The sequence below is a fragment of the Pogoniulus pusillus genome, chromosome 17 (assembly GCF_015220805.1).
Source record: "Pogoniulus pusillus isolate bPogPus1 chromosome 17, bPogPus1.pri, whole genome shotgun sequence".
Taxonomy (NCBI): Eukaryota; Metazoa; Chordata; class Aves; order Piciformes; family Lybiidae; genus Pogoniulus; species Pogoniulus pusillus.
The window spans coordinates 7065409-7088328 of NC_087280.1; the positions used below are offsets into that span (position 1 = coordinate 7065409).

The 22920-nt window shown below is 39.3% G+C and overlaps 1 protein-coding gene across 4 annotated transcripts in view; it reads left to right on the forward strand.

Annotated features, from left to right (window-relative positions):
* OTUD7A (OTU deubiquitinase 7A) overlaps positions 1-17966 on the forward strand; it is a 105963-nt gene extending 87997 nt beyond the window's left edge. For 3 of the 4 annotated variants that reach the window (XM_064157452.1, XM_064157451.1, XM_064157453.1), the window contains 8 exons: positions 2200-2301; positions 3716-3843; positions 4704-4816; positions 8597-8724; positions 9583-9732; positions 14045-14159; positions 14401-14485; positions 16423-17966. In XM_064157452.1, coding sequence (XP_064013522.1) covers positions 2200-2301; positions 3716-3843; positions 4704-4816; positions 8597-8724; positions 9583-9732; positions 14045-14159; positions 14401-14485; positions 16423-17856 — 2255 coding nt within the window. In that variant the 3' untranslated portion in view covers positions 17857-17966. The remainder of the gene's footprint in view (positions 1-2199; positions 2302-3715; positions 3844-4703; positions 4817-8596; positions 8725-9582; positions 9733-14044; positions 14160-14400; positions 14486-16422) is intronic. The other variant, XM_064157454.1, reaches the window with a different exon arrangement.
* Positions 17967-22920: the final 4954 nt, after the last annotated feature.

Sequence of the window (22920 nt, forward strand, 5' to 3'; positions counted from 1 at the left end):
ATACTGATTGATTGAAATTTAATTACCCAGTTCTTAGTACTCAGAACCAGTAATTTGGGGCGCATGTTAATTTTTTTTTCTCCACAATACACATTACCTGCTGTTACAAAGAAACGTCCTGATAATTTTGTAATGAAAATGTTCATGGAGAAAAGGTTTTTTCATTGCTTGGATCTATTTTGGTTCCCTGGTTTTATCCTTAAATTCAAGACTGACTGTACAAGTATATGGGTGCTATTTACTCTCAGTTCACAAGGAATCAGGAGATAAAGCCTGCAAAAGAGGACAAACAAAGAAATGGAGTCACCTGTTGCATAATTCATTCAATTGTTCAGTTGTGCAGTACCCACGGACTTGCCAAAGTCTTGGGAAATACACCAGCTCTACTAAGCATTGTTAGTGATCTGCTCTTCTTTATCCCCAGAGATGTTATACAATTAGTTATTCTCTTTCCTTGGTCATGTCAACATTTCCAATGCATTTAACTAAGGCTTAACACTCCAGTAAGCGACTGCATGGCAACTTGAATGGCGTAGCTTCCAGTTCTGTCTTTGGCAGTGGTGCTCCTCATGGCTTCCTTTGCTTCATCTAGATCCATGAAATAGCTGTCTTCTTGCCAGTCTTCTTCATAACACATTTCTGGCTTACGGTCTGTGAAACTTGCTTCATGTAGCAGTGATGGTGAAGTGGTTCTCTAAATGTTCTTAAATGAATAACCACACACTATCCTACACATTAGGCTACACGTTTGATCTCATTTTCATTCTCTGGTAGTGTAGACATTGATTTTAATAGGTCTAATCAAGATTTATGCTATGGTAAATGAGAGGAGAATCAGCTGTTGAAAACAATCAATCTGATTTAAACAACAGTGTTTAATATACTTAACTAACAGTAACAGATCTCAATTAACATATACATGTTAGTTTTGTCCTTTGAGACTTCATTACTGTCACATAATCTGTCATCTGTGTGAGAGAGGCCAGGGTCAGTTATGCTTGGGAACTGATGCCTAGGCTCATAATGGTAACCAGACAATGAACTCTGGAAAGCCAGCTCTGAATGCAGCCTATGGGAATGGAAGATGCAAAAAGGTGCTCTCTTCTTTCTCCAAATGTATTTGGAGTAAGAGAAGAGTGTGGTGGGTTGAAAATTACCGCCACATAAAATCACCAGACCAGCTCAGAAGGCTTGGAAGCAAATGAAGCTATGTATTTTTAGCAATCTAAAAGCATATAATACAATGTACAATCACCTATTTACAAATATTTACAATTACTTACAATTTAGAAATGACACAAAAATCTCCCCTGGATAAAGCCCAGAAGGGGCTAACCACCACCACCACGTTCATCTGCCTCCTGTCACAGAGAAAGGCTGGAAGGCTCCAACTGTTACCTGCTCAGCCCAGATCAGTGCAGAAGTCAGTCAGGGTGGAGGAGGGAATGGTGAGAGCAAAGCAGGAGGCAGAGAGGCGAAGGGAAGAAAATCGTTCATACAGCAGATTATATACTAATCCAGCAGAGAAACTGAATGGTATAGACTTACCTTATTGTTGTTCTTCTGTATCCAGTACAATTCTTTCTTTACAATTTGGAATCAAGCTGGCATGTTAACTCTAAAAACACCACAAGGGCGCTCCAGCGACACCCGAGAGCGGCCGACAGTGCCTGGAAGGGGCCTACAAGAAGGCTGGAGAGGGACTGTTTGCAAAGGCCTATGGTGATAGGATGAGGGGCAATGGCTTCGAACTAGAGCAGAACTGATTTAGATTAGATGTTAGGAACAGGTTCTTTACTGTGAGGGTGGTGGAAAACTGGAACAGCTTGCCCAGGGAGGTGGTTGGGGCCTCATCCCTGGAGATACTCAAGGTGAGGCTCAGCAGGGCTCTGGGCAACCCGATGTAGTTGAGGATGCTCCTGCTGACTGCAGAGCGGTTGAATTAGATGATCTTTGGAGGTCTCTACCAACTCAGACCATTCTATGCTTCTGTCATGATTCTATGATTTAGAGAATAATTAAAATCTCTTTGTATCTTATTTCTCATCTTTTCTATTTTCTCTTCTGACAGTACATTTAAGTTTATGTGTCAGAAAAGATGTACCTGATTAACCTTCAACGTTTCACCTCATCACTGCACATAGTATGCATCCTGGTTTAGTTTCCACTCTGCCATTTTAATAGATTTTTTCTTTTCAGGACGACTAAATTGGTGGTCCACAGTGTGTACAAGCTGCAAACGTCTTCTTCCCTTAGCTACAACAGGTGATGGAAACTGCCTCTTGCATGCTGCATCTTTAGGTAAGGGTGAGTCTGTACATGAAACCTTCTGCCTAAAATATTCACCACTTTTCTCTGTCCCCAGCAAAAGCTGAGAATCATGAGATGTAAAGACTGTTACTAAAAGCTTCGTTGTGGAGCACTCTCCTCCTCTTCTTTCATTTAAGTATTGTTCGCTTTAGGCATGCTTGAGAGAAAAAGGTAAAGGTTTGTTCAAGTAATAAAAGAAGTATAAGTGGAACAGTAAAACCTATGTGTCATTAACACCAGTGAACTGCATTTTTCCTTTCAGAGCTAAACCTAACAGTTCTGGAAGAGGCAAATTCTCTGTGCTTTTGCAGGACTGCCCTCATTGTGGGCAAGAAATTGCATTCATTGTCTGGGTTTTGTTAAAACCTTTGGCAAATAGAGTTTGGGGTGAATTGAAATAATTTCCAAATGATTAATTAGCCACTAATACAACATCTTTGAAGCCTTTCTTCAAATCACATAAACAGAGAGCTGTGAAGCTGAAAGTCTTGTTATGCATTCTATATCCTAACTATTATGAAGAAACTTATTTTGTTTGTTGCAGTTGCTAAGATCACCAGCATGCCAAAAGGTGACTTTCTAATAAGCACTGGGATCTTTAATATTTTGAAGAGACTTATTTTTCTAAGAAGTAGTAAGAAAAGCTTTTGCTGTCTCCAAGGATCCTTTTGTTTTTCTCCATTTTTTTATTAGGAGAAACTGTACATTATTTAACACCAAATGTTTGGAGTATTTTGACTTGCAGAGTTGTAAATAAACATGTTTAATGGCAGTAGCTGCCAATATGGTAACTGAAACATGACTGCCTATGGCCACATGTGTTGGTGAGAGTTCTGTTCTATTTTGTACATTACTGTTTTCGACTACATAAAGATGTTTTGTTATCTTAAAATGAGTGTGAACCCTTGTGGCTGGTTGTATTTTAGAGTCCTAATCATCTGGAATGCCAAAGGAAATTTACCACCCTGCTGTGCAGGAGCAGGAGGCCTTTGGGTGCAAGTATCATCTGCAGTTCACAAAAGCGCCTGCAGTTGTCATTAGCATTTGTGTGTCTGCAAGCTCTGTTGGCAATTTCAGCTGAAACCAACCTGTGCATTGCACATTCCATTGCTTGCAGCAAAGTCGAAGTTGCCCGCAAGCCAGCACTGAAACAGCTCAAATCTTTAGTCATTCTTTACTCAAAGCTTAAACTTTACTAGAATTCCCTGATGAATTCATTAGCTTATCTATATTGACAGCTTCTGTAGGAAACCTTCAAAACAATGAGTGAATTATTTGCTGAGGAGAATTTTAAATAATGTTCCAGACACACTACTTTTGCTAATAGAGCAGCATTCAATATATTGGTACTTACTATTCCTATATCATTCGTTCTCTAAAACTGATGTCTCTTGTGCTGCTTTAGGGATGTGGGGATTTCACGACCGGGACCTTGTTTTACGTAAAGCACTCTATACAATGATGAGAACAGGAGCTGAAAGAGAAGCACTGAAAAGAAGATGGAGATGGCAACAGACTCAGCAGAATAAGGAGGTCTGTATAGCCTGAAGAAAGTCTAAAGGGCCAACAGAATTCTTCTGAAATTTGATGTAAAACTTTCCATTGCTGTTAAATTTTTCAATCAGAATGCAAATGTGTCTGTTGCTTTGTGTGCATTAATATGCACAGCTTTGTGCCTACAGAAGTCTAAGATTAGTTTGGAACCTTAAGAAAACCTTGGACTGCAAAATTAAAGGTACACTTTAGCTTTAGCATTATAAAATGGGGGTATAAAATCCACTAAATAAGGAAAACCCCATTTAGGAAAGATTCCCCAGAATGATGAATTAGGATTCTCAGAGCTGTGATGAAATGTTGAATGAATCTCTCTTAACTAAAATCATGCACAGGTTTGGTATGACTTCTGATTTAAAGTTGTATTTCAGCATGTATTCTTTTCTAAAGCTGTACCTAAGGAGTGCCTAGGGAATACCGTGCCTAGAGCCGTGAGCGACTCAACTAATTCAGGCTACCTGAAAACTCAGAGGCACACAGGAACAATCCTTTTTGTTCTTGGAGATGTCACCTGACTGTCAAAGAGGGCATTCATCGTGGTACCAGATATCAGGGGAGAAAGCGTGCTAAGACTGGTGCCAGGAATTCACATGGATTTAAATAACTGGATCTCCAGTAGTAGCTAGAATGTAATCCAGCTAGAAATGTAATCCAGTATACAATTAGTGGATTAATTAATGTTATTTTAGTTGGCTAGGAACATTGAACCATTAAGAGTCCAAGATACTAAACTCTATCACATACAAAGCCCGTAATAAGTTAGCTGGAAGTACTGCTACAGAGTTTTGCTTACATTTTGTACCAGTATAGTGTCAAAGCTGTTTCATTCTCTCCCATAGTCAGGTTTAGTGTATACAGAAGAAGAATGGGAGCGGGAGTGGAATGAACTGCTTAAGCTGGCATCAAGTGAGCCTCGTACACATTTCAGCAAAAATGGAGGCACTGGTGGTGGGTAAGTTTAAAGCGTGACAAAACCTTTTTGGTTCTGTTATCAGTAGGAAAAGAACACGCTGCAAATGAGTTAAGATATTCATAGGACCATCAAAGTGCCTTTTCAACTGGTTGCATTTTTTTCATGCAGCAGAAGGTAGTAATCTAAACATCCCTTTGCATTATTTAGCATTTTGACTACATTTCCTTGTAGTTACTGCACTTAACTTGAGGTTACTTTGCACCCAAAAGAGACTGGGTTTCATAAATCCTAGCTTCTTGGTTTCTGGAGCAAGTATGTTGGCAGTAGCATTTAGCTTCAGGGAGATGAAGTGCCCCATTTAGCTGAAGATCTGTAGGCTTTTCATTTGAGAGAGCCTTAACAGAAAGGAAGCCACTGCTCAGGTATTTTCACCAAGATGTGGAATGATAGAATAAAAATCACAACTTCTATCAGCATTCTAAATGAAAGTGTTTGTACTCAAATATCACCCCTTCTGTGCTTTAGTGCATCTTTAAGCCCTCTTCTCATACTCATACTTTTATTTCAGCTCTTTTTTGCTTTGTAGTTCAAACAGAAGATCTTCAGAGAGATCTTTTTTGAAGGGCAAGTCACCAAGTAACACTATTTTCTGCTTTTAAAATGCTGTTAACCCTAAACATATGGGGAGGGATGGGGCGGCAGTAGCATTTTTGGTACTAAAGCTAAAGATTAGCTATTGTGTATAATGTCCTTTTAAAGAGAAAGTAGAGTATCAAGTTATGCTTTGTAGTCTTGTGAAACTCTTCTGAAAAATCAATATGGTACTTCAGTCTTTGAACAGTTATAAAAAAAAGATTAGCAAAAAATACCAGTAACTAGTATTGCACCAACAGGAATAATAGGAAGAGTTGCTCTTTCTTTGACTATTCAGGCTTTAAGTAAACTCCTGTAATATAAACAATGCTCTCAAACACAAGAATTATTTAATGATCACAGAGAATTTTCATGTAAAATTATTTACTATCATAATAAATTCTGATGTTGCTGGAAGGTTTTGCATAGGCTGTGTCTGTATTTCTAAGAACTACATCAGATTATTTTCTTACCTGATTTCATACCTGTTTATCTGGATTGATTCCATTAAGAGTGTGCCTGCTTTAATTACACTCTGCAAAGTGGCAATGATTTCCAGTTAACTACCCTGTGGTAAAAGGCAAGACCAGCTCAGTGTGTTTAACCTTTGTACTATATTCAATTGGTGGCATTTCAGTTGGTTATCTTACTTTAAACAGTACCAGAATATTGGATGGTTGCAGGAAAAAAAACCAAAACATTACTGTCTACTGCCACCGTGCATGCAGGTTAGATGTTTCTATCCATTTTTCCCAACAGCTTTTAAACATGTTTGTGAAAAAGTTTGGAATGAAATAGTATCTACAGAATATCGAAGTGCCCCTGATGTACATACAGAATCTACTTTAAATAGCTGGTATGATAAACCATCCCTCACTTTCAGCATGGATGTTTCCAAAGTACAGGATTTTTGACTAGCCTTATAATGTACAAGAAGCTTTAGAGTTTGTATCTGGTGTTTACCACAAAAGGTATTCAGTATTTGATTATTTAGTGTATGTTTTTCTCTAGCTGCTGTTTGTGCTGCAAGTCGTGATAAGCAAATTGTCAAAATAAGGCATACAACACAAGAGGAGTAGCAAAGCCTTTAGAAAAATACTCTCTGGGCTTTGGAAGAATATTATATTTTCCTTTTAACCCTGTGATGTCTAGGATAGGTAATTCTACTAATGCAGGAGGACATGGTTTAGGATATCAGCCATAATGTGTCTCATTTTTGTTTATTTTGAGGGAAAAAAACCCCAAACATTGGTTTTAATTTTATTCTCTATAGTTTGTTTCTTAGGTTTGTAGGTATTTTCCTGTTCATACAGTTTACTCTCCGTAATGCAGCTCAGTTCACATTTCTGTTAAATTTGGGGTTTCACCATCAATTTTCTCTGACCTTATTTTGTACATTTCATTCTGATTGTTGCACAGATTATGTAGTTTCAATATCTGCCAGTCAGAGATGTTCTCAAATGTTGCATTTGCCAGTCAAACATCTCTTAGTTCTCAGATACTTAAATAGGGAGCATCACTATTACATTAAAAATGTTTAGATGTTCTCATGATGGTTCCCATGTATGTTTTTTTCAAATCAAAATGAAGGATAAATAGAAAACAGTTGATTTTTTCCTTTAAAATAGTGAAGAAGGAATCAGGTAAGACGCTTAGCCAACCAAGTGTGTGAATATGTATTTCTCTTTACAGTCATCCCAAAGGCACAATGAATATGACAGAATAAAGTATTTTCTCAGTTTGATGTACCAATGTTCAAAACAATATTTTTGCAGTAGGGTATATTACATTGTCTAGTTAGGTACTCTGTTATAAAGAAAGTTTACAAGCTAGTTTTTGAACTGTAGATGAGACCGTCTTCTTTGGTGTCAGAATTAGCTAAAGCAACAGAAACTGTATCTGCTTCAAAAGAATACAGTGACAAGCCTATGTCTAGAATTATGCTGTCTCATTCACCTCCAAGTTCCTTTAAGTTGTCTTTCAGAACAGACTACATGTGAAGGAGATCTGCAGTTGTCACTAAATCTCTAAAGGTTTCTTCGTGGAGAGCACTCTTGTTCTGAGACTTGGAAGTTAGAAGGGAAAAAAGTAATAAAGAGGAAACAGAAAATTTCACAAGTTCTTGTTTCAAACATGTAAAATCCTTCAAGCTTTGAAGCTGAGTAAACGAATTAACTTTTAAGCAGATTTTTGTTTTGAAGCAGATTTGCACATCTTTCTGTAAATGTAAAAATTAAATTTCAGATTAACCTAATTTTTCATTTATCTCTGTTGAAGCAACTGCCCTGAAAAAAAGTGAATGTCATGTACCTTCTGGTTTTATACAGAACCTATCATTGCAGTCCTGCTAAAGAGAAAATTCCATCTCATTCCTTCATTCTGCAGACCGTTGTCTGTCATAGATTTCAAAACCCCTTGTAGTGCTAAGATTGAAAATTACTGCTACTCTTCACTTCTTAAGCACCTAGCAGAGCTGAAACCTCAGTGATGTGTTGTGTCCTGGTGTGAGCTAATAGTGATCTCGAAAATGGATGCTGTTCGTATTTAGTATTAACTGCCACCTTCTAGCTAGCTGTCTCATATGCTTTGGCACTGTCTTACTAATAGAGTCAGGTGATTTTAAATGGGGAAGAAGAGAGGGAGTACTGCTGTAATCTTCCTGTGTGCCATTACAGTTTTATTTAAGGCAGAAAAACAGCACAATTAAACAGGAAATACCTCTCAAACACCTCTAATCCCTGAGGTTTCAGGCTTGGTTAGGTAATCAGAGCATTTCAACAGACAGTTGTTCATACAAAGCTACTATGTCCATCAAAGACCTTCATTTTGTAGAGAATATAGTTCAGATCACTTAACAAAGACATTGCATTAAAACTGCTTTTGTTTGATCTAGTTGTCTAGTATAGGAGAGCTGATTCTTTTCAGCTGTTCAATATATGCAGCAATTATAGGGTGCAGACAGAAAAAGATTCTTTGTAACAGTAAATCTTTTCCTTGTTGGAGTTTCTGGTTGCTAATACATCTTTTCATCTGGCATATTTTCAGTTGATATAAATTGTCCAATTTCTTATGCTTTTATTTCAATAATTGGCATGAAGGGTAGGAATATGAGTGACAAGGAAGAAGTGCTGCACTGTGTTGATTCACTAAAATTTCAATAATTAGTTTCAATGTTGTGTTTTCCAGAGTTGATAATTCAGAGGATCCAGTGTATGAGAGCTTAGAAGAGTTCCATGTTTTTGTCTTAGCTCATATTTTGAGAAGACCTATTGTTGTAGTAGCAGACACTATGTTACGAGACTCAGGGGGAGAAGGTAAGCATTTTTCATTAGAAGTTTCTGCACCTTCATAAATTGAATCAGTCATACATTTTATATAACATACATGTGTGAGAGGCTTCCTGACCTTAATATCTGTCCCCTGCTCCAGTTGTTTAATGGTAAATATATGTAAGAGCAGGTCAACAGAGATGATTCTTCCCCATTACTCTGCTCTTGTGAGACCCTGCCTTGAATACTGCATCCAGTTCTGGTGTCCTCATTCTAGAAAGGACACACAGCTGTTGGAGTAAGTTCAGAGGAGGGCCACGAAGATGACCCAAGGGCTGGAATCCCTCTGCTATAAAGATAGGCTGAGAGAACTGGGCCTGTTTAGCCTAGGGAAGGGAAGACTCTGGTGGAACCTTATAGCTGCCTTCCAATACCTGAAGGGATACTACAGGAATGCTGGAGGGGGATGTCTAGCAGTAAGACCCAGGGAAGGTTTTGAAGCTGAAGGAGAATAGGTTTAGGCTGGATCTTAGAAAGGAGCTCTCTAGTATGAGGGTAGTGGATGCCTGGGGAGATTGTGAATGCCTCCTCCCTGGGAGTGTTCAAGGCCAGGTTGGATGAGGCCTTGAGTCTAGCTGAGAGGCATCCTGCCAATGGTGGGAAGATCGGAGTAGATGATCTCTAAGGTACCTTGCAACCTGAGCCTTTCTTTGTTATTGTTGTTATTTCCTGAGGTGTTTATAATGATATTTTGCCTGTTGTCAGGACATTTCTACATTGAATGCTCTCCTGGAGCTCTCAAATTGTTGTAGTATTGTGTGTTATTACACACAGTAGAACCAACACCACTGTCTATTCTTTGATGTAGTTAAAAAAAAATAAAGATCTCATTTTTCTTTGCAGCATTTGCACCTATACCATTTGGAGGAATTTATTTGCCTCTCGAAGTTCTACCAAACAGATGCCATTGCTCACCACTTGTGCTAGCCTATGATCAGGCCCATTTCTCTGCTCTTGTTTCCATGGAACAAAAAGATCAACAGAGAGAACAAGGTATGCTATAAACACAGCAAGCCAAGAGTGTATATTGAATGCTACATACAAAATACTTTTTTTTTCCTACCTATAGGTGTATTCATCTGTCAGAAAGGAAACGATATCCACTAAGGTTTTATTGCTGCATTCTTAAGTCTAAGTGGCCTCATCACAACACTGAGAGCCAAAAATTTGCAGTCCTAATTCTTGTGCTATCACTGTCTTCGGCACTTAAAACTCTTTCTGTTGGTTCCATGTATAAATAAGTACAATCATAATTACCTACTGTGCTTCTGGGTTCTTGAAGGCCTTTGTTAATTTGGATTAGTTAAGTGTTGAGAAGATTAAGTGTGAGTCAGGTTACTACTGAAAAAAACATGTGATGGGAAAATCTCTCTTTTGGTGTGCTAAATGCACTTCTTTCATTTAAAAATATCTAGGCATTTTTATCTTCTTGCTGTCTTCCCTTTTACTTTGGAACAGTGACAAGAATGAGCAGAAATTTCTGTGTCAAGTTGGAGTTTCTTGCATATAGGACTGTTAGGACTGAATTTGCTCCTGCATCAGTAGACTAAGTGCTGGCTATAACTGGCCTTATTTGGAAGACCTATTTGCTTAGTAATAGTAAGTCTTTGCTCCTTTTGTGGGAAAGGGAAAAGTGCTTTGTCAGTAATGTGAGGCTTTACAAATATCCAGTGGAGTTCTGCTTTTAAGTGTGAGTCCTCTTTGTTTTACCTGATGGCACTGCAAAGAAGTTTCCCTTATTAATGCATATACCTGCCATGTAAACGTGGAATGTGTGCTGGCTGTTGACACTTCCTGAGTGAATTTCATTTAGCTCTCTGTCCTAGAGGGAGTTTAGAGGCCACTAGATAGCCTTCATTTAATTCCCTAGCCCTATGTGCATTTCACCTGATTTTGGATGTGTTAGGTGTTTTCAATGCTTATGAGCCATCATGCTGCAGCTGTGCAGAATAGAGAGAAAGACACTGATTCAAATGAGGCAAAGAGGAATAAAACTCTTGGACAACAGATTTTGTTGTAGACATTTTCATGCAAGAATTTCACACTAGTTAAATTGTCCTTCTTGAAAGGAGCAGAGTGTTTTTTACATGAGATTGGATGAGATGGAAAACACTACAAAGGATTTTATGTGGTATTGGCACACTTTGTGTTGCTGAGAGACTGAAAGAATAAGGTAAATCCAAATGTCAGATATTCAGTGGTAAAATCAATCCAGTGCAACTGTTCAACATTCAGTGGCACATAGCTGTTTCAGGGATTTGCAGGTAGGTGCTTGGCCTTTGCATTATACACTGGGATGTTCCAGCTGCCTTCCAGTCCTCAGCCTGCAGAAAAGCAGCCCTTAGGAAAATGCTATCCATGTAGGAGCCATTTCCAAAAGAGTACACTAAGGTATGATGAGAAATACCTTCTGAGAAATTGAAGTCTGTAAAGCAAATTCCTATCATATTAATGCAATAATGTGGTATGACTGAAGAGAAAGTTTTGTAGAGCCTTCCTGAGGGTGCTGATGGTATGCGTAATGTCAGCATGCTATTAAGTTAGCAGCTCCTGCACTTATGTCGTATTACAAAATGTAGAGCTGTTCTCTTGGAGAATAGCTCTGCCTGGTCTTGGTCTTGATCTTTTTTAGGTCATAGTTCTGTTGGTGGTGAAAAAAAAGACCAATTCTGAAGTAGGCAGAGTCCATTTCTTCTTTTCTAACAGTTGGGATTGGAATAATATCAGTACCCTGTGTCAGTAACCTCATGTGTTTCAGGCACATCTGTCTGCTTTCATTATGACAGGTCTTAGAAGAACCTCTGTGTGTAAATAACTTGATTAAATACACAGAACTTAATTGTCTCTATGATAACTTTTGTAGATAGGCTAACTGCCCCCCAATAAACCTTCTGCTGTTGTGATGTCCTTTAAAGAATAGGATTGACAAGAGGTAATGAGGGAAATTACTTTCAACTGCTCTGACCCTACCTTTCAATATATGTTAAAGTATTTGTTGATTCACCTTGGTGCCACCTACTGAAATATTCCTAATGTTACAGGCCGTATATTGCTGTTAATTGCAGACTGCAAAATCTTGGGTTTGATAAGAAGGCCACGTATTTGAGTTCTCCCACAAATGCTAATGTTAAATGTGCTGTTTGTGGTTAGAAAATGCCTTTCTGCAGCATTTCTGTACACATGTAGTCACACAGGAAAACTGCTTGGAGAGAAGAAACTGCCAAATACTGTTATAGCATCAGTAAAATTAAATACTGGCTTTGTTCATATGTTCATCCAGGTTAATTACAAGGGTTATTGAATCAAAGTAGTATTTGTTCCCTGTCATCTGATTTTATGTGTTTTACTGCAGGGCCTTGAACATAGAGGCTTCAGTTCTGTACAGCAGCAGAGGGTACTTGGCATTGAGTCTTAGATGAGGGGATGCTTTAGCTTTCAGCTGCCAAGCTGGTTGCTGTTAGAGACTGCAGCAGTCTAACAGCTAACACAGCATTGCTGTTGTTCTTCAAATTTTGTAACAGGAAATAGATTGGCACAAGGATGCTCTAATGCCTTTTTTTTTTTACCTTGTCAGCACAGAGATGTTGGCAACTTTGGCACAGAGAAAGGGAGAGTCACAATTGTTAAGAGTCAGAAAACAATGTTCCAGGTGCCACAGTACTAGGCCAGATTTTGAACTGTCAGAATGTAGCCTGGAGCTACAGCTCCCTAAAAGGAGCATCTCTAATAGCCAAGCCATTCATAACTTATCGTCACATGCAACTGGATGACAGAAGCAGTATGTGAAGCCATCTGAACTACTACATATCCATGCATCCATGTTTATGCTACTGGGAGGAGGAGACAGTGTGGTCTGCATTTGTCAAGTGTGTGTGGCCAAGTAAATGCTGATGTGAACACCTGAAGTTCTGCTTTAGCATATAATCTTGTATCATATCATTTTGAGCAATACTATAAATATATGTAAAGAGACAAAACATGCTCTCCATCTTATCTGCAACCAAGGTTAATTAACCCCCAGCTTTTCTGTACTGCGTTTGCACTTACGACCGGGAAGTATTTGAAGAATTCCCTGCTATAAGCAGCAGGGGGCAACCTTTCCACGACATTTGTAGAGCTTTCACCTTTCCGTTCTCAGTCTACAAAGATGAGACTAGGCACGTACTTTCTGCAGTAGCTGTCAAATTGTCTGAACCAAACACTGACCTCACCATGTTAATCAAAAACACAGATTAAACTTCCTGCATTCTGCTGGCTGAGGAACAATATTCAACAGAAACTTTCATCCCTTTGTTTTGACAGTGTGTCTTCTGCAGAAAAGATTATAAATGGCATGTAAGCAGGAAGTGCAATCAGTTTTCAGTAATTTGGTACCATGACGTTTGCATGGTTTCTCCAGTGACATTCACCATGCTGAGAATTTCACCCAGGCTCTCAACAGATTGTTGTTGTTGTTGGTTGTTTGTTGTTATTTTTTTCCTGTTGAAATGAAAGCAAATTGCTGCCTTTAAGTAAAGCTGACAGTATTTTTCTCTTAGTTTCTTGCTGGTGATGAATGATAGACACTCTGTGAAATTGCAGTGCAGTCCTTGCATGCTGAGGATTGAGCAGAATCACTGAGATATGAATCAGAAGGCAGAGCCCTAGCAGAGAGTGGAGAGGACAGAAGAGCCAAAGCAGCTAACAGTAACAGCAGTAACGGTCTTCTCAATACACTCCAGACAGCCCTCAAACTGTCCTCTTAACCCACAGATATGTGGATCTAGACTCCTCAATTCTGTGAATTCTCAGTTTAAGACTAAAATCACTGTAACTGGATTTTGCTTTCTTTCTTAGTGCTGTTATCAGTATATTATTGTTTCTTTGACAGTCGAGTAGAAAAAGGTAGTAAACTGTAAAGACAAAATAATTTACAGTATGTGCGTCTCTGCAAGAGACAGGCAGAAATGTTTCAACTTTAAATTACTTTCTGCTATTCTGCTGGCTCTGTCTCCAGGAAATGTTTATTGTGCATTACAGAAGAGCAGCATTGAGCTCCCAGAGGTCTCCCCTCGAGCATAGGTGACTATCTTTCACTCCAGGAGCAATTGTGTATTAACCTCTCCATCTCTTCTACTGTACAAATATCAAAATAGATAAACAGTGCCTGATATAAAACATTTGTGCTCTGAGTGAGATAATTCTGCAGCACACTGAAATTCTCCCCCTGTTCTTCAACCAGTTATGCTGCTTTTCACAGCTGAATCATTTTTTATGTCATTTTTGTTTCCCCTCTCCCCCAATCCTTGTTTTTTCTCTGCTTCAGCGGTGATCCCCCTGACTGACTCTGAACACAAGTTACTGCCTTTGCACTTTGCAGTCGATCCCGGGAAAGACTGGGAATGGGGAAAAGATGACAATGATAACACCAGACTGGCCAAGTAAGACCTTTCTGTAACTTCAGTGTTAAGCAGTAAATGTCTTGAGCCATACCTGATTGCAATATTGGGAGAACTACTTACAGAGAGGGCTGGTTCACCTTTTCTGCTTTCATGAGAGAAGACATGGGTGGGTTTCCAACTGGTGGCCACAATTCAGGCTGCTGTGAATCTCTCTGTTAAGAAGCATTGCTTTTTCTTTCAGGCTTTTTGACTGTTCCTTTTTTTTTTTTTTCATCCTTAGTTTGATTCTGTCTCTTGAGGCAAAGCTTAATCTTCTACACAGCTATATGAATGTAACATGGATACGCATACCATCTGAGACACGGGTAAGGTAAACTTCCTCCTAGGTCTCAACAAGATGAGAGATACAAGGCACAACAGCTTTTTGAGTAGGTTAGGCTGCCTGAACTGGCCAGCTGCCTGGAAACACCTCAGTGTCCTAGCAGCAGGGACAAGTCTTTCCTGGCTCATTGTCATCGCAGTTAGGCTTGTAGATGTTTCCAGTTATTTGTTTTAATAACACAACTGCTTGTATAATTTTTGTAACTCATGCTCTGTTCAGAAGTATGCTTCCTCGCTTTATCTTTCTGTTGCTTATTTGAGTAGTCTATGTAATTCAGAAAAACCTTATATCAGACCTTTTCTCCTTATTGTTTTCTCAGAACTTTGGCTTGCTCTCCTAATGCCACTGTTAGGTCACCAATCCCAAGTCCTTTCTCTTTATGAGAATACATTTGCACCCCTGGACAGATCCCAGTTTAGTGGCTGACAAAAGGCCACAGATTGGCGCTGAACTGGAGCCTGGTTCTTTCAGAAAGCTATTTTAGAACCGTGCCCAGCTGGCACCTAGTCAGCTGCAAATTACTCTGCAAATTACATTGAATAGGATTGAGGGGTTAGTCTGGAGGCAAAAGGTTGCTAGGAGAGGATGGAGGTGATTTAGACAGCCTACACAGATGGGATTTGAAAGGAGGAACAGAACATAAAAGGAAAAAGCGTTTAAGAAGCTGCAAGAAGAGAAAAATCCATTTTCCTGCAGTATCTACAGTGGTAGCTACCACATCAAAAAATGGACAGACAAAATTGTCGTCTGGTTATAAGCTGTGAGCTTGAAACATGTATGACCTGGGTTACCTTTCCCTGCTTCACATTTGCCACATCAGCATGGTCAGGTCACTTTCACACTTTGCCAAGTGGGGACAACAGCTCTGCTCCTGACTGGATGGTGGGGTGCTCAGGGACTTCAGAGAGAGGACATTTAAGCACCCAGAGACAAGCAGCAGGCGTGCATTTCTATGTTGGAAGTGTATACATCTCCAGAAAAGGGGTTCTTGATTTGGTTTTGTTTTTTTTCTGCTTCATCATCAGTTAAATGTTTCATGTTTAGCAGATTTTAGCTTTGTGGTGTCTAAAAGCAACAGTAAATTAACAGATCTGCACTTTAAGGTATCCTAAGATCTTCAGCATTGCATTTTCAAGATAGATGTTTTATCACTTTACCAACATAAATTGGAACCCAGACTTCTGCCACTAGTTATACCTATGTTGAATTTCCAGTAAGAATGAATGCATTTCATTGTATCTCTCATTCTGCTTCCCAAAGTTTAATGTTTAATGTTTCAGGTGAGATGTTTAGCTGTGCTACCTTTGGATTTTCATGCGCCAGAGACCCGGCCCATCAAGAAACCTGTTTAAATAAGTTAGCCTTTGAGCATAATGAATTTTGAAATATAGCTACCTGCAGGTCTGTGTGCTGCACCCCACTCCCAGCTTTCAACAGAGCCTCATTTCCCTTCCATCAGTGTTAGCAGCCTCTTTCCCTCTTCCCTGTCTTCCCCTTGGCTGAGGGGCAGCCTGTATTGCAGAGGCTTCCTGCTAAAGGGCTGATCTCTGTGCTGGCCAGCCAGCCAGCTGGTCAGCACAAACAGGGGGCTGTGCTGTAGCCTCCCCCCCGACAGGAGCACTTACTCACATCTCTCCATTATTCGGACACCAATTTTTCACAGAACTGAATGACTGACCTCTGTTCTACAAATGTGCTTGACATGAGCCAAAAGCTGCTGTAGGAACAAAATATGCAGTCAGCCAAACAAGCTTTATTTAGTGAAGAAGGCACTCTAAAATATCAGTGCATAAATTGAAAACACATTGAAAATCAATGTCAAAATTTATGTTGGATTCGATGTTTTTGGAGCTTTTTTTTTCACCAAGTGCCTGTATGAAACTGATTTTGCTGTATCTAATTGTAATTACTTTTCCATAGCAGGCCCCTTTGGCTCAACCAGAATCCCCTACAGCCTCAGCCGGGGAAGACGTTCAGTCTCTGGCTGACTCAATGGACTCGGACCGAGATTCCATCTGTAGTAATTCCAATGGCAATAATGGCAAAAGCAGTAAAGAAAAAGAAAAGGACAAACAGAGGAAAGACAAAGATAAAACCAGGACGGATTCAGTTGCCAATAAAATAGGAAGCCTCAGTAAAACCTTGGGAATTAAACTGAAAAAGAACATGGGTGGTCTTGGCGGCCTGGTACATGGCAAAATGAGCAGAGCTAATTCAGGGAATGGAAAAAATGGTGACACAGTAGAGAAAGTCAAAGAGAAGAAGTCTAAGTCTCGAAAAGGGAGCAAAGAGGAATCTGGACAGTCTGCAAGCACTTCTCCATCTGAAAAGACCACTCCATCACCGACTGACAGAGCTAGCAACTCACCCATTGAAAAGATGAACTCCAAATCCTTCTCTGACAAGCAGTCTGACCCATGGAAGTACAGCACTGACGTGAAACTCAGCCTAAATATTTTGAGAGCTGCAATGCAGGGTGAACGAAAGTTTATTTTTGCTGGCCTTCTGTTGACCAGTCACAGGCATCAGTTCCATGAGGAGATGATAGGCTATTACTTGACCAGTGCACAGGAGCGTTTCAACGCAGAACAGGAACAGAAAAGAAAGGATGCTGAAAAGAAGGCTGCACAGAATGGGTCATCTAGTAGGAAACTTGACCCAGAAGCATACTCAAAAGAAAAATTAGAAACATCTCCTCAGGACAGGGCATCACCCATCCTGCCTCAAAGCCATACAACTCAGCTGGTTTTAAAATTTAAAGATCGCACTAGTCCCACTCCGGGGTCATTTTCTTCACCTAGTAACGGTGCTAAGAAAAGTGGACCCATTCCAGTATCTGCCCACTATAGCCATACGCCACCTGTTCAAAGGCAAAGCGTCATCCATTTGCATGATGTCAACTCCAAGCCATCGAGCTTCCAAGATGATACCTACAAGCCAGTAGTTGGCACCTTAAAAACTTGTGCTACCTATCCCCAACAAAACAAGTCACTGTCTTCTCAGAGCTATAGCCCAGCCCGGATATCTGGCATCCGTACGGTGAACACAGTGGAATCACTGAGCTATGCCATGCCTACTGAACACAAGTCCCAGACATACACAAATGGATTCAATACTGGCGATATTAGAGACTGCTTAGAATATGCTGATGAGGATGCTCCTCAGACCTGGTTGAACAATGATAAAAACCAAGGCAGAAGCACAGTTTGCCCCATCTATTCCATCCAGCAGAACCGCTGTAAGAAGGAGAACTGTTCCTTTTATGGTCGTCCTGAGACTGACAATTACTGTTCATACTGCTACAAAGAAGAGTTAAAGCGCAGAGAGAGAGAAAACAAGGGGCACAGGCATTGAGGATTCTTCCATGACTACTTAGTTTTACCATTTTCTTACTTACAAAGTAAACAGTGTTGAATTGCAGTAAAAGGAATCCTTAAAGAAAGAATAAAGGATTGATGAGTAAATAGTGTCTAGCTTCTCGCTTTTCCGGGGCAATGAGGAAATAATAGGTTTAATTTATCATAAAAAAAAGATATTATTTTCCATTTTGTCAGTGTCTTTTTTACTCATACTGGTAAGCTGAAGGGTTGTTTACTCCTTTGTCAGTGCTGTGTATATGTTTGGTCAAAAATTTACTAATGGTGCCTGAATTTACACTGACATCACTCAGGTAGTAGAATGATAGGGGAAAGTCATAATACCGGAGCTGTGTTGTTGTAGTAGGGTAGTATCTGCCTTGCAGACATTTGAAATTCTATAGCTATTATGAGAGTGTTTTTTTCCTCAGTAAAACCTAAACTTTTCATAGCCTTTTCCTTTCAGAAAGATAGTGATTTTTGCATACTGCATATTTTTAACATAGCAGCATATTGCATTGGAACTAATATTTGTACTCGCTTCGGTCTGAAATCAAATTAACCTAAGAAAATGGGAATGAAAGGTCTGAATTCATGAGGGCTGTAGCTCTTCTGAATTTTAAGTTCTTACCAGTTATTTCTATGTTTCCATAAAATATAGGTTTGAGCCACTTTTATTTGTACTGAATTTTTAAACAGGTTTTATAAAAAACACTTTGACTTGCAAGGCTTCATGTCACTTGAATTCAGTAGCTTTTTCATTGCTCTTAAAATGAGAGAAATAGTAAAATAAAATCACAAATTGTATTAATTTGGAAAATTTGATGACCTGGTAGGAAATTTAGGATCATTTTAGAACTGAATGAACTGCTTGTCAAAACAAATGTATTGCCTCAGTTGATCCCTTAGCCATTGCATGAATATAATTGTTAGTTATTTAGTCCTTTCTCAACATTATCAAGTGATAGTTATTGCAAAAATAACTGTTTCTGAGCCTGTCTTGAAGACTGTTGGCTCTGCCCGGTTTTGAGTCTTCACCTAGAGTGAGTTATGTACCCACCAGGAGGTTCCAAGGTGGCTATAAAATACCTCCAGTATGAATGGCAACTGCTAGCACAGATTTGCACAAGTCTGATATCCAAATATTTGCCTCAGTATTTGCAATACTTTTGAAAATGAAGCTTTGCTCTTAGAAACCTTTTTGTAAAGCAGGCACAGCAAATGCTGTTAAAGCAGAGGTAAAGCATTGGGAAGTTTTCTTGATTACAGTCCTTGCTGGTTTAGCTTCCCTCTCCCATCAGCTGGCACAATGTAGTATGAATAGATCTTTAGTGTTGTTACCCTGGCAAGCAACGGCTCAATTGCTGTCTATCCAGAATTTTTTTTTAAGAGCTCATTTTCCACAACTAGGTGAAGCACTGCCCTCAGGACTGCTTTCTCTGCCACCTAAAGGTGCAGAGCACAACTCTTGCATTACTCATTATAGAATAGCACTTTTCTGTCCGTCACAGAAAGATTCTATGCCAAAGAGTCTTTGTTTGTGATTCTTTTCTGCTATACCCAAGTTTGTACTCTTGACATGGGTGTCACCATTTCCTTTGTGTAATCTTAGGTAACCTTGAAACCAAGCCTGAAGTACTCTGTGAAACAAGATACACAAACGTATGCTGACGTGTACTGGAAAAGCACATAAGGTTTTGCTAAGGTCTCAGTGAAATTTGGGTAACTGAGCACGTACTTAAAATTGACCATATCTTTACATTTCTTTTGCTGAATAGCAGGTTTGAAGAATAGAATCAAAATAAATCCATTGGCCACTCCTAAGCAGTTACAGTCTTTGCCATGTTAGCTGTTGAATGAATCCAGAGCATATACCGAGCATACTCTGAATGTTACTGAATCTGCATTCCTTCATAAAAGGGAAACCCTGATATATGCAGTGAGGGGTTAAAACTCCATGTGACTTCTGTCCTTAAGGTAAGCACGTTCTAAACCTCACGTCTCCAGTTGGGTACACTGCTAAGCAGTGTCCTTTTTTTTGTTGTTGTGATTACACGTAAGGTCTCATTGCCAAAGAAGTCTGTGATTGCAGATGATAATAACCCAGATGATGTTAGGAAAAGATCAAATATCATATACTTGATCACATTTGTTACTGAGACTGGAAAAAATGTCAGGATGAAACTTTTGGGAAAAAATATATGTTAAGAATTCTTAGAGCATTGGAGTAGCAGTAGCACTTGATACTCAGAGAATTGCTTCTCTGTAAAGTTGTGTTTAAGAAATACTACATCAGCAGCAACTGCACCAGCCCATGTATTTCAGTCAGTCGTATCCTTTCTGAATGGGGAAAATAAAGCAACAGCACATACAAAAAATAATCAATTACCATGGGAATTTGCTGTCTAGTGTTTTCAAAAGGAGTTATTTCTAGAGAATGTTTTTAAGATCCACTACTCCCAAAAGAGAGGTTTACAGCTGGTCAGTGTTTAGATAAATTACTTTGCTTTAAGTTGTGGAATACATTGCTACCTGCATATTTGAGTTATTGAAAAGTTAGTTGGTCTTCTGAACAGTAGCAGAGTTGCCTGTATAGGATACCTAACGTTAGTGTTCCCTGTTGTGAACTATTGCTCAAGTCACTCAGATATTTCCATAAATACTTAACCACTGACAGATTGCTGATTTTAAAAGCTGTTATATGAAGTACTGACAGAATGCCTTGGAAAACTTTTGCACTCTTTAGTTGTACCTGTTTCTTTGGAATCCTTTTCTTGGTATATCTTTGGATAATTTGTTTTCTTTTAGAACGTTCCTCAACTATCTCACTATTCTCTTGTCCCCTAACATTCAATACTGAAAAGAACTTGCAGGCTTACAACATAAATTGCCAGTTAAAATCTATCCCTATTTTCCTAGTAGTGTCCTTTTTTCCTGGATAATTAATACTGTCACTTTTTAAACTTTTGTTTATTTATTTGTGACCTGTTAGTAGCAGTTGTCTACAGGAGATACCATAGTTGGTATTAAACAGTCCAAACATGCTGAAACGGTGCCTCTTCCTGAGGAAGTGATTGCCCCACTAAAGGAAGAGTCTAGCAGTAAGATGAAATTTTCTGCCTTCATTTTTCTTTGCAGAGAGAATTCTCAACTGCTCATGAGTTGCATTAGCTAGCACTGAAAAAAATCACGTCATTCCTTAATTAGATGCTAGAGAGAATAATCTTCAGATGTATTTTCTGTTGCACTAAACAGCTAACCTTTGACTGCTCTTTTGGTTTATTTTTTCCTTACATGGAAAGCTTATGTAGCAAGTCCTTTTCTGTGCCTGATCTGCCCTCTCTATACCATCCAGAGCTTGTTATAATTACCACTTAGTCCTGGGTGTACATAATCAGCTTTGGGTTTGGAGGACCATCTTCATTTCTTCTTTTAGATCAAATGGCTGCAATACGCATTCGTATGTGCTTTTTCCCCCACTCCCTTTAACAATGATTCCACAATTACCACTGTTACCCAGATTTTGAAAGTACAGATTGAATACTGGGTGGGCTACACCCTCCTAGAGCAGATCCAAAAATCACCAGAGGACATTTTGGTTGGGGGAAGCTGGATTTTTTAAAAAAATATGTGAATGTTCAATTTTTCTATTTTAAAAAAGGCTTAAACCTATTATGCAATTTTTTTACCTTGTTCATAAACTCTGATACAAAGGTCTGTTTGTAACAGAGGATGCCTGTAATACATAATGGGTTTCAGTCATACTTTATATTAAAGTTCCATTTAGAATGCTTTGTGAAGACTTAAACTGTTGCTAGACTTTGCAAGTATTTTTTCAGATGTGGGTGTCATTTGTAGCATATGGCTAACAGACAATTCATTCAGAAGAAGGTTGTGTAGGCTATCTAAAGTAACTTCAGATATTTTGGGTTTCTAAGCAATTGCTTAACCTTTGTTACTGTGGTCATTAAGCTTGTTGGAAGTTTAGTGTGTGGCCCAGTTTTCCTTAGCAGTTAGTTCCTTTTTCCAAAGTCAAAGGTACCATAAATGGGATCAGCGAAAGAAAGATGCTGTGCTTGGAAAGCTTTGTGTTGCTTATTTCACGAGAAGTCTAAGTAGGCTAGGTGAAGCCTTCAGTCACCCTCTACAAGTGCAAAAGTTGTGATGTGAGCAGTGTTGTATGCTGCAGGGAGCACTGAGGAGAGACACTTAATGCAGATTTGTGCAGGCTTTGGCTGCGGATTAGAGCAGTCTGCCGAGGCAGTTGTGGTCTTCTCCATACAGGCATGTTCAGGGTAATCTACTTCTTGTGTGATGAACGTGTACATATCAAAACATGCACAGCACAGATCTGACAAAATACTGCCCTCTAACTCTGATTCTGCAAACAGTTATATTGGTGCTCAACTTCACCAACATCAGTAGTCTTCCTGACACCAAGGAGACTGCTTAGTTTCAGAAACTTAACAGAACTGTTAAGAAAAAGCATAAACATTTGTGGGATCAAGGCCTGAGCCACTAGCCAGTGTTGCCCTCAGGCTACTTGGCATTGCTCTTCCAATGAGAGAATCGATGCGTTTCCCTGAAGAGTAAAGGGAAGCCTTAGGCCACTTTGGGCTAAATCTCCTGTCCCCTGAAGCCTGTGGACAGATTTCTGTTTGTGGTGAGGGCCTTAAACCAGGTGCTTCTTGGACACACAAAATACTTGTAAGCTGAACATGAAAGTAAGAGCTCGTAAGGGAATAAAGTCTTCGTGACACTGAGAGTGCTTTGTGCAGGTAAGAACCCATATGTTCATAGAAACCACAATAATCCCAAATAAACATAGGTCCAGAGAAGCAAAATAACTGATGCTGATTGTAGTTGGCTTTTCAGCTTAGTGTATTTTAAGTCTCTGTCAGTGCGTTTGGAGAGTATTTGGTTTGGGGTACAGTACGGCAGCTTATTCAGAGGATCTCCAAGCAGCAGATAGCATAGAATTTAAATTATTTCCATAACAGACACTACTATGTACTTTAATTTGCACATTAATTTCCAGTGTATGTGACTAAAATGCTGTATT